An 11567-nucleotide genomic window follows, 5' to 3' on the forward strand; every position below is an offset into this window, starting at 1 on the left:
CTTTAGGTCTCGAATTTCGTACCACGACAAAAGAAGTACAGTACATACATCTGACACAAAGCATACATCCTTTTGGCCTGATATGGAAACGTAATTAGAAGGTAGCTATTGTATTCTAACAATAAGATCGGGGTCAAATAGCTTACAAAAGGCTCCTCCGATTTATAGTGATCTACAATCAATCGGCAAGCTGCGAGTTATTTATGTTTAATCAATTACGTATTGCACTCCCCAACGGTAACAGAAGGGTTTAGCCCAGGTTGAAATCTCATCTCCTCCCAGTCGTCATAAGCGAATTATAAGTATGAATTGAAATCCTCTAGAAGTGCCCAAAGTATACCGCACATGGCGCTATTTATAAACCTGAAAGATTTCTAGCACAGGTCGAATGCGAAAAAGACGGATGTGACATGTAAGGATGTGAAACGGATTTAGTACACCAGAACTCTTTTAATATAGGCTATAAACATTTAATATTGGTTTCACTAAAATACATTCAGCTCCGCTTCAGTATACACTACCAGGTTAAGTTCAACACGTAAATAGAATCACCTCGTTTGATACTGAATGAGTCTGGAATAAATTACGCATTAATATCAATAATATTGACGTGTTAGCATTTTTGTGCATTTAAAAAAAAAATCAATATGTATGTTGTATGATATTTTAAAGTATATTTTTTTTTGTATTTTATGTCTCAGTATCGAGCGCCTCGAAGAGGAGCTGTACGAGTAGGTCTACTAGTTTTCTGAGCGTATACAATACGGTTACGCAAATGACTGCTGGGAGCTGATCGTACAACACAAACATGGAATCGTCGCACACCACTCCACGCCATACATAAATTCTGCCAGTCACATTTCCCCAATATGAAATTTTTTAAAAGTAAAATTTCAATTTTAATTTTACTTCATTAAAGTTTGGCGGAGGCGGGGTTCGAACTCACGGCGGCGGACTGCTTTGGACACACTATGAACCCATCAGCGCCTTAGACCACTCGGCTACTTGTCTTGTTGGAATTCATTTGAAACTTATTCGAAGATATAATCGCAACTTCAACATAGGCCTACCACGTGACAAGCAAAGGCAGAAAACGTACCATATTTTGGAATTTTATTTCAAATAAAAACATTTATGTGTATTATTAGCGCTCAATTGTTGTTAACTGCGTGGTTTATACAAAAAAAATCAACGATAAGCATGATAACTGGGCGTCTATATGGACAATACATTATATCGATTTTGACACGCGCTTGTGTCTCAGTACATTTCCATGGTCAGTAAAATACTATAGAGAAAAACCTACCATTTTCTTGTATACACGTTCGATGTTTTGATCAAGTATGTGAATATTCGACATTAGACCCAAATTGTTTTTTCAGGAAATAAAAGATTAGATTACCATAAAAACGAAACAGTAATCTTTTGCCGGGTCTAATGTTATTTATACATAAATTTTCAACGTTTTTCTATCCTTATTCTTGCTCAATTAAAAAATATTTTGGCGTATATAAAATTGAAATAAAATTCTCTGTCTCATAAACGACATCAAATGTGCCACAATTGGGTATCACGAATCGTTATATATGATGTGCAGTTAATATTCATATTTTCTTTTATACAGAGGATGCTTCAGTTTTGACAGGAAAAATATTTTCTTGAAAACCCTCTCACTCGGTTATTTTAAAAAGGTAACCACGCTTCCCTAGAATGTGCAATAAATTAGCATTAAAATTTTTCTTATTCTAACAGCAAGCGTTTCTAGAATGTATTATGGCGAAATGTGGTGTAGAATCGTCGATAGATACAGGGTGGAGTTGGGTGGTTGTCATAGCTGTGTTTGGTACAAGCATGGAGGTATATATATACCTCCATGGTACAAGTGTTCTAAGTTTTGGTTTTCTTCAAAGTACCAGTGTTTTCTTCGTTGATTGGCAGGAAGATTTAAATGCCAGTGCACAGATGATTGGCTGGTGTAGTGCGATTTCAATAGCAGGATTTGGTTTAGCCGGTAGGTTCAAATGTACCTCTCTTTGAAGCACGACGACCAAAACATAGAGAGCCTACAAACTCTCTTCACATTCTGCAAAGAGCAAACTAAATAACTTTCACCTTTTATACTCGCAAAAACCCACAATTTATTAATAGACCATTCTGTCACATTCATTTTCTGGGGGGAATTCCCAAAATGATGTCATATTCACTTTACACTCTTGGGGATTTTCCTAATGGTACAATACAATGAATTTTCCAGAGGATTCACAACAATCCAAAAATGGCTAAGAGGGGATTCTCCAAATTCTCTCTAGAATAGTTTTTAATAACAAAGATAACTAATCAAATTAAATAGTTCGTTCATAGTTCATAGCTATTTTATTTCCATCATTAAAATACATACAAAATAGAAAATAACAAAATACAGAAGATGGAGGAGGTACAACGAAAGGCAATCAGCCTGCAAAATGTTGACCCCTATACAAAACTGAGAAAAATACTACCTTACAAAAATACTACCAAAAAACAAAGCCAAAACATATTTACTAAAAAACAAATCTTTTTTTTTTTTTTATGTTCACAGAGCACACAAGGTGCCCTGTGTATTTATTTATCAAACATGATCTCAGTTATACATAGTTATATAAGCCACAATTATACAGATAATTACAATAATATTACATTGATGAAAGTAACTGTTTACATATTTATAGAGTTCCATCTTTTATTCCATTCATACATTTTACCTTTATTGTTTGCAATGTGTTTTTCAGTCTCAACGACATTATTAAGCATACCTTTAAAACCGTGTATGTCCAGCTTATTTTTATTACATCTTGCATTATAAATAAACTTTTTCCCCTGAAGAACAACAAAATTATAATGACAATAATCAACATCTAATATGCCCATCAGAACATCCTTCATGGTAAGAGTTTCCTGGAAATTTTGGCTGAATATTCTATTGTCTTCGATCTTATTTGACATTTCACAAAATCCCATAAAATATTAGGATTCAACTCCTTATTACTATCATCATTAACAATATCATTAATACATTGTTTCACAACATTAACATATTCATTATCATGCAACAAGGATGTGTTAAATTTCCAAAATCCGCGCCCTCTAGCCTCGCTTGTTGTTACAACATTAAGGCTGATGGAGGAGTGATCTGTTTTAAACCCAGGGTTAATTTGACAGTCTTCAATCTGAGAAAATGAATTGAAGGAAACAAGAAAAAAGTCCAAACGACATTGAACAGGAGGCTTTGAGTTGGAGTGCCAAGTATATCTGAAAACATTAGGATTCCTCTTTCTCCAGATATCAATTAGATCGTAATCTTTCATAACATCCTGAATTCTGTTTTGAGAATTGAAATGGGTATGAGCACGACCACCTCTTTTATCCCACACAGCATCAAGGACACAATTGAAATCTCCTCCCCAGATAATTGATTCACAGTCAAAATCAGACAATTTTCTATGAATATTCTCAAAAAAAACTTGGGTCATCCTTATTTGTGACCGTACAGCACGAATGAGCCGTAAATGTCCTCAATTGTATTCCGAGTTACAGTGTAAAATGGGCATGAAGGTCATATTCATAGGTATTTCAATTTGGTGCTACGTGTACCTCATTTAATGAGATACACGTAGCACCAAATTGAAATACCTATGAATATGACCTTCATGCCCATTTTACACTGTAACTCGGAATACAATTGAGGACATTTACGGCTCATTCGTGCTGTACGGTCACATTTGGCCCATAGACATTAAAGAGTAACTTTATTATCATTTAAAATAAGATCCAAAATAATGACACGGCCCTCATCGTCATTAAATTTTTTATTAATTTGGAAATTGCACGAATTTTTAAATAAAATGCAAACACCTCTACTGTTGGATGTCCCATGCGAAAAATAAACATTATTGTTACCCCAATCATCAATCCATTTTTGTTCAATGTCTGATGTTGAATGAGTTTCCTGAATAAGAAAAATATCAGCATCCCTGTTTCTGAGCCAGGCAAACACCTGGTTGCGCTTATTTTGATCCCCCAAGCCACGTGCGTTCATTGAATAAATGCTAACGCCCGACTTATCCATTCAAATGCAAATATACATGTTCTCTGAAGCCAAGACTAAAATTCCACGAAGTATGCATTATCTGAAGATACATAAACAAACCGGTGTATTTTATATGACATGCAAACATTGTAGCTCAATAAACTTACAATATAATAGCAATTTGAATCAACAAGATTATAGATTATAATTTTTTCATATTTAGCGACCATAAGCGAAAATAAGCATTACACTGTCTGAAGATAAAGGACTAACATAGTTACACAGAGGTCTGAGCTGAGATATGCTGGTGACTGTGAGGATATTTATCTACAGCCAATACAGGAATCTATTAATAACCTGTGCAGAGGGCAGCACATTCTACAACTTTTACTCTTGACAGAATATTAAATGAATGTTATGTTACAGCAGAGGTAAATCAAATCAAAATTACAGACTTTCAGAGAAAACTCGGGTAAAGGGAAACTGGGAATCGATTTTCATTAGCCTTTAGTTTTGATCAACGAAACAGTTTTGAATGTTTTTGGAAAATCAACGCAAATGTAAAAAAATGTCAAAATCTGAAGTTATGAATTTAAGGGTTTCTGCTATTAAATCATGGAATGGCTAAAATAGTAATGCAATTTTTTTTCCTTAATTTTTAGGTTTGATATCTAGTGTAATAAGTTCCTATGTTAGTTGTCGATGGCAAGCCTTCATTGGAGGATTAGTCACAACTGTCGCATTGGCATGTTCAAACTGGGTTACACATGTGGTTCATCTGCATGCTATCATGTGCTTCATAGGTAAGAGCAAAGTGGGCAAAAGTACAAACTTAATTCTAAAATAACACGAAAACCACAGTTTCACCACTTTTTTACAGTAATTGACAGAACGTGTGGCAATTGTTTGACAATCGTGTGATTGTTTTAAAGCACCAAGTTGAGTGGCCCCTAAGATCTCCTTATTATATAATTCTTATTTTTATTCCAAATTCTCCGTTTTCTACAACATACTGTAGATGATGCAGTTTGTTCAGCAGGATCTTCGAAAACATGATTAATATTGTGTTGTTCCGCGTCAAACAAGAAGATCTTCTTGTTTGACGTCATCTACACCTACACATGTGACGTCACCGGAGGTGTCTCAACAAGTCAACATCACTAGCAACGACAAATCCTCTGAGAAATAACATCTGCTGAAGACGCCGGTTGAGCCGGTGAAAGCGCCCAGGTGAGTGTATCAAATTTGAGTAGCGTAGAAGCTTAATTTTGCTTTTAATTTAATGTTTGTTATTAATTTTTTTTTCCGATAGGTATCGGGACAGGAATTGCTTACATCAATTGCTTCGTTATCCTTGGTTTTTACTTTAACAAAAAACTTGGTCTTGCTAATGGACTTGGTGCCTGTGGAGCAGGAATGGGATTCTCATCTTATCACCATTAATACGATACTTAAACGATGAATATTCATGGAGAGGCGCCATGTTGATTTGCAGTGGCATTCTGGGTAATTTATGTGCTTTTGCTGCATTATTTCGAATGAGTAAAGCGGAAAAGAAAAGCATGATGGGATTTCGTCCGAAAAGTGAAAACAAAGAAGACAGCATGAAAAATAAAGAAATTGAAAATGACAGATCCAAACGCCGTATTAAGTCTGACACGACGCAACTGTCACAAAAACCGTCAAAACGTCGCCACTCTGTGGTTCAAAATGTTCAAAGACATTCTTCCGCATTTGTGAAGTCCTACACAACCGTTCTCTCCATCAGATTGGTAATGATTTGCATCGTGTACACATTCTTAATAGGTTTTGGCTATTATTCATCCATTATGTTCTTCGTCTCCAATGCTGTTAATCTTGGCATATCAAAGAGGGACGCCGCATTTCTATTCTCTATCGTTGGAATCAGTGGTGCAATAGGACGTCTGGGACACGGACCAATCCTTGACAAAAAGATCATGACTCCTTTTCAATTTTAAAGTCTCATGTTAGGTATCTCAGGTACATCGTGTCTTCTAGGATCTCTCGCCAGATCCTATCCGGCTCTTGTGGTATTTGCAGCGACGCTGGGGTTTTCAACGGCAACTTGTAATGTGGTTATCCCATTGATGGTGAGAGCAGTAGTTGGAGTGAACCACGTAAAGAAGATACTTGGTGTTGGGATTATCATAGAACAGAGTGGTGCCATTATTTCATTACCATTGATAGGTACGTATATCGAAAGTAGTTTCTACAAGCATGCATTTACAACACATATTGTGCCATACACTGTACACAATACCCGGGGCGTAACCAGACCTGACCTTCCGGGGGGCAAGATCGAAAAATTTCCCAATTTCTGATCATAAGTTGTAGCATTTATGTGCGAGCGATACTTGCCGCGAAGCGTTAAACGGGTGTGGTCCAGGGGCCCGCCTTAGGGCCCCTTGTGGGGTCCAGGAGCAAAGCCCCGGCGGGGGCTCAAGGGGGCGGAGCCCCCTGAAGCTCCTGTTTTTGGGATATTAGAAAAATCAGTGTTTCAGAGTACAAATTTCACAATGAAAGTAGTATAGATCTTCCCTCTTTCTTTCCTTTTCTCTTCCCCCTTCCCTTTCTCTTCTCCCTTCCTTTTTCTTTCCTCTTTTCTTTTCTTCTTTCCCTTTTCTTCTTTCCTCTTTTTCTCTTCTTTCCCTTTCTCTTCCCTCTTTTCTCTCCTTCCCCTTTCCCCCTTCCCAATTGTTTGCTCTTCTTCCCAGTTTTTTGTGCCGGGGGTATAGCTTGCCCCCGGGCCCCCACTGGTCACGCCACTGCCCCATACTTCGAAAAAGATAATGTTATGTTAAATCCAACAATAACTATTATGACATTTAAGGGAAAAGCGCGTGTAGAGTTTTCAAGCGTTTGTCAGAAGTGGCTCAGTGCTGCTGAAGGCGGATCACTTCTGATAAAAGGTTGACCCTACACGTGCTACGGCCTAACCATTGAGCCCGACCTTTGAAACTTATGGCCCGTTACGGATTCCTGTCGCAAGTTTAGGGTCTTGGTTAGAAGTGGCTCAGATGCTGATGAAGTTCGAAACACTTCTATTAGAAGTAGCCATTGAAACACATGGTGTGTCCCGTCGCACGTGTAGAGTTGTCAAGCCTCTGACAGAAGTGGCTCAGTGCGGCTTTTATCTAACACACGCGTCACGTCACGTCACGTCACGTCGCGTCACGTCGCGTCACGTCACGTCGCGTCACGTTGAAATGTTATCAAAAGTTCAAAGTGATAAATAGTCCGTGAAATAGTCCATGGAATTCCAGCTTTTCATCAATGCCGCAAAGCACAGCAAAGCTTCAATGAATAAAATAATCGGGATTGCTGGAACTACTTTTAAACCACAGCCCGTGTCCTAGTTTAGTGTAGCCTCTTTTGCAGGCGGTGCGTTTTCGCTTTTCTCAAACTATGAGTGTGATAAAAACACGAGTAGCCTGCGATGGAGGCTAAGTACAGTGCGCACACCACTAAATAATGCTCCCACTGAAACACACGTGAAAATGGCCTATCAAAACAAAATAAGCTACCTCATTCGCGTGTTTCAGACTTATAAAACACGTTAGCCATTTTGCAGAATCTGTGAGGTATATGATGCGGTATTATTTGGTCTTCTTTGATGGCGGTGTAAATAGCTGGTCATATAATTCGCAGTAGGGGATATTTGCTCTCGTCTCGGTTGTCTTTTGCTCCTTTTTGCATTTGGCAACAAATGTTGCCAAATCTTTCTTTCACCCGCATTTCTTTCTTCTGGCAACATTTCAAATCGCTATAACATCCACATACTAAGTTGGATTTTAACCAAACTTGGTCAGAATGACCACTGACCACTCCCATTTATGGTTTGTACCCCAATTTGACCTTTGACCTTGATTATATAGTTGAAAATGTGATTTTTTTTTTTTTTTTAAATACTAAGGCTTCTAGACGATTAAGCCGATTTCCACCAAAATATTTTAGAAGAATCCCCTACCCATGCTTCATATAGGATGTACACAAATAAGGGGTCAAAGGTCATTTTTCTTCTTTCTGGCAACATTTCAAAATGAGTCTAGCACCCGTATACTACATCGGATTTTGACCAGGCTTGGTCACAATAATCACTGACCACCCCCATTAATGTTGTGTGACCATGACCCTAATTTGACCTTTGACCTACTTGATATGGCCAAAATGTGATTTCACGACATTTTTTTCACATGCCACAAACCTTGTGGGAAGCACAAGTGGGTAAGTGGCTACTGTGGTGCGAATCGTCATCGTGGTTTAAAGCTGGTAGGACCTACATTTGTATAGGCCAAGTAAAATTAATAAGGAATATTTTTTCATACAAATACAAGTAAATATTTTGCCATAGAAAAAAGTCATTTTTTAAATAAATGATCGTGTCTGGAAATTCATGGAAGGTAAAATCGCGAATCTGTTTGCCCTTTTACGTGCATTTCGATGGGGCTTATTTGGTGGTGTGCGGCCGTCAGCAATCGCCACGCCGATAACCATTTCACTGTGGGCCTGGGATAATGACGGGTTCGATGCGGAAACACCCCGGGGAAAAGTAAACGAAATCGTGAACTGAATCCGTATGACTTGTTTGTAACTTTTAAGAAGATATCAACGTGACGTGACGCGACGCGACGCGACGCGACGCGACGTGACGTGACGTGACGTGACGTGACGCGACGCGTGTGTTAGATAAAAGCCCTCAGTGCTGGTGAAGTCGGAATCACTTATGATGAAATTTTGACCACCGTCATGACCGTACACGTGCGACGGCGTAACCATTGAAACTTTGGGCCTGTTACCATGGTTACGGATACCCGTCACACATATAGAGTTATTAAGCCTTGGTCAGAGGAAGCTCCGAAGGTCCGATTTTACATGTTTTGTTTTCTATATCAGATGAATGCCTACAATTACAATAACTCGTTTCCAAAATTTGAGTTGCATTCCTGCAGCGCACAGTGTCATCGCCCCGATATCTTCATGGCAGAAATCGCCATGGTAGGTTGAATCCACCGCCACGCTTGGCAATTTTGTTCCGACCTGTTTAATAGTTTTGAGACGCAGGACATCTGACTAAGGCTACTGACAATAAGCTACAATAGCCCCCGGTGACTGACCTCGCTGTGTGCATGGAACCATGGTACGCCATAGGTCATTCTGCTTTTAGACTACCTCCAAGATTGGCCTATACACTTCGCTATATCGGGCACATATAAAATCACAATTACTGTCTGTTTTTGAGTTCAAGACGCAGGCTTCTTTCTCAAGACGCAAGCTAACTGTTCACCACATATATCCAAGTGCAAGGAACCACATCTGGCTTCTTTAGACGAAATCATTTACGGGATATATTCATCATTTTCTACCCCGGTATCCAAAGATTTTCGTATGAATATCAACATCGTGCATAGCATATTCACGTGTATTGATCCCGGGTATTTATTTTAGTATCTCTGCATGTACCACGTAATTATTAGCCAGGTGATGTCGGTGTGCAGCGGTTTGATGAGAAGTAGGAACGCCAAATGTCGTTAAAGGGGTTCTTTTTCCTGCAAACCTGGGCCAATTGGGTATTGCTAAAGATCGTGCAATTCGAACGCAATCATGACTAGTTATATTTTTATCTGTATTATGAATAAATTTGAAATGATAAAAGTATCTAGAAGCTATCATCTCGTTGAGGTCTTTTAAGATAGAAAAAGAATGTTGTGCAAGTTCAGAATGAAAATATTAAATATTAAATAATCATATTGCAAAAGCTTAGACAGACAGATGTGTACGATGTTACACAGGTATTCCTATTGCATCTGTGTTATTAATTTACCTTCTTGATTGAAAAATGGTGTTTTTTTAATTATTGCCTTCTTCTTTATAGGTCATTTATATGACACAACAGGTGATTACGCAATGGCATTCTACATATCTGGTGGCGTCATGCTGTTAAACGGTACTATCTCACTATTGGACCCAGTATGGATCAAATTGGATAGAAGAAGACTTGGAACTAATGAACGTGATGGGTACGATGCTCAAGAATTGGAATGATTCAATTAAAAATTTAAATTAAAAATGATACATATGAGACGAAAGCTGATCGGGTCAGTCATATGTTGGCGGCAATTCCAAAGATTGCTATTGCTTACGCCATTGCTTCTTTCTACGCTAATTAAACCCACAAAGTTAAATCACTGAAAAATCATTGTGTTCCTTGTTCCTGATACAAGCAATAAGTACAGTCATTAGTGTACCAAACCAGAGTCCCGAAGCTGCTGAGTGACCGGCCCCCTGGTTTAACATTTTAGGCTTTGGGGCCCATTGTATTTGACCTATGAGGCTCAAGGTATAGGCCTAATGCTCCAATGTTATTAGTGTACCAACGTAGAGTGCTGTAGCTGCTCTAGTTACCGACAAACCGTCAGCCTTTTGTTTAGACCATAAGACCCATAATATTTAGCATATGGGGTTCATGTACATGTGTCAAAATAAAATCAAGGTCTACCAGTTTACAAATTTATTTAGAGTCTTGAAGTTGCTTTAATAACTAAGAAACCGTCATCCCCCCGATGCTTTGCCGTTTGCATGATTTGGGACCCTTGAGTCCGAAATCATAGGACGTATGGGGCTCAAATATCCATATAAAGGTAAGATACTGATGTTGCAAGGATAACGGTATATTTTAAGCTTTGTACATACATGTAATGTTTTGTTGAGCAAAACGTTGCGTTCCTGATGAGAGGATGTGAAATGTCAATAATAAATTCAGCTCAGCTCCGGGGCTCAGCTTAATGTTCAGACTGCCTGTCCATGGTATTGAATTTAGCACGTTTAGTAGCTTCGTCTTTTTTACACATTTTATGACCAAAATTTACTTTAATTATGCCCAAATTGGTGTGAAGGCATGAATTCGCAGTCTTCGTGTACATGCTCAAGGAAACGCCTTTTAAGACTATATAATTCATTCATTTGCGAACAAACCCCTGCTTAATCACGGTAATTAGTGAAAATTTATTATTACCATAATATTATCATGTGGAAATGTTAATAATAAACAGAACAAAGTTACAGAAAGTCAGAAATTGTGTCACATAAGATTTTACCCCGGGGGGGGGGGGGGGTGAAGAGTAATGAACCTAAGAACCAGAGCAGATTCAGCCTACTTTTATAAATCCGCCATTTAGGCAAATTCGCCACATTATGAGCATCATAATACAAACTCATGGAAAGCACATTTTCTATCAAACAATTATTTTACACCATCTCCCGACACATCCCAATTAATATTTTCTATATTCCGTGTGGTTTATGCAGATTCATTCTAGTTCTAGACTACACTCTAAATTTGAAGGATTTAAAATAAATCCCAAGGGACTGTGATTAGGGACCAATCAAAAGTTAGATTTAAAATTAAATCTTTAAGATTTAAAATTAAATCTTTTAGATTTAAAATTCAAATCTATAAGATTTATTTTAAATCTAAAATTGA

General features: G+C 38.0%; 1 protein-coding gene across 1 annotated transcript; it reads left to right on the plus strand.

Annotated features, from left to right (window-relative positions):
* The first annotated feature begins 1773 nt into the window (after positions 1-1773).
* LOC140167764 (monocarboxylate transporter 12-like) lies at positions 1774-11350 on the plus strand. Its single transcript, XM_072191054.1, is given in 5 exon segments — positions 1774-2011; positions 4729-4869; positions 5379-5480; positions 5483-6274; positions 9960-11350. Coding segments are annotated over 4 exon segments (1044 nt in total). The 3' UTR covers positions 6046-6274; positions 9960-11350.
* Positions 11351-11567: the final 217 nt, after the last annotated feature.

Source organism: Amphiura filiformis, chromosome 13 (assembly GCF_039555335.1).
Source record: "Amphiura filiformis chromosome 13, Afil_fr2py, whole genome shotgun sequence".
Taxonomy (NCBI): Eukaryota; Metazoa; Echinodermata; class Ophiuroidea; order Amphilepidida; family Amphiuridae; genus Amphiura; species Amphiura filiformis.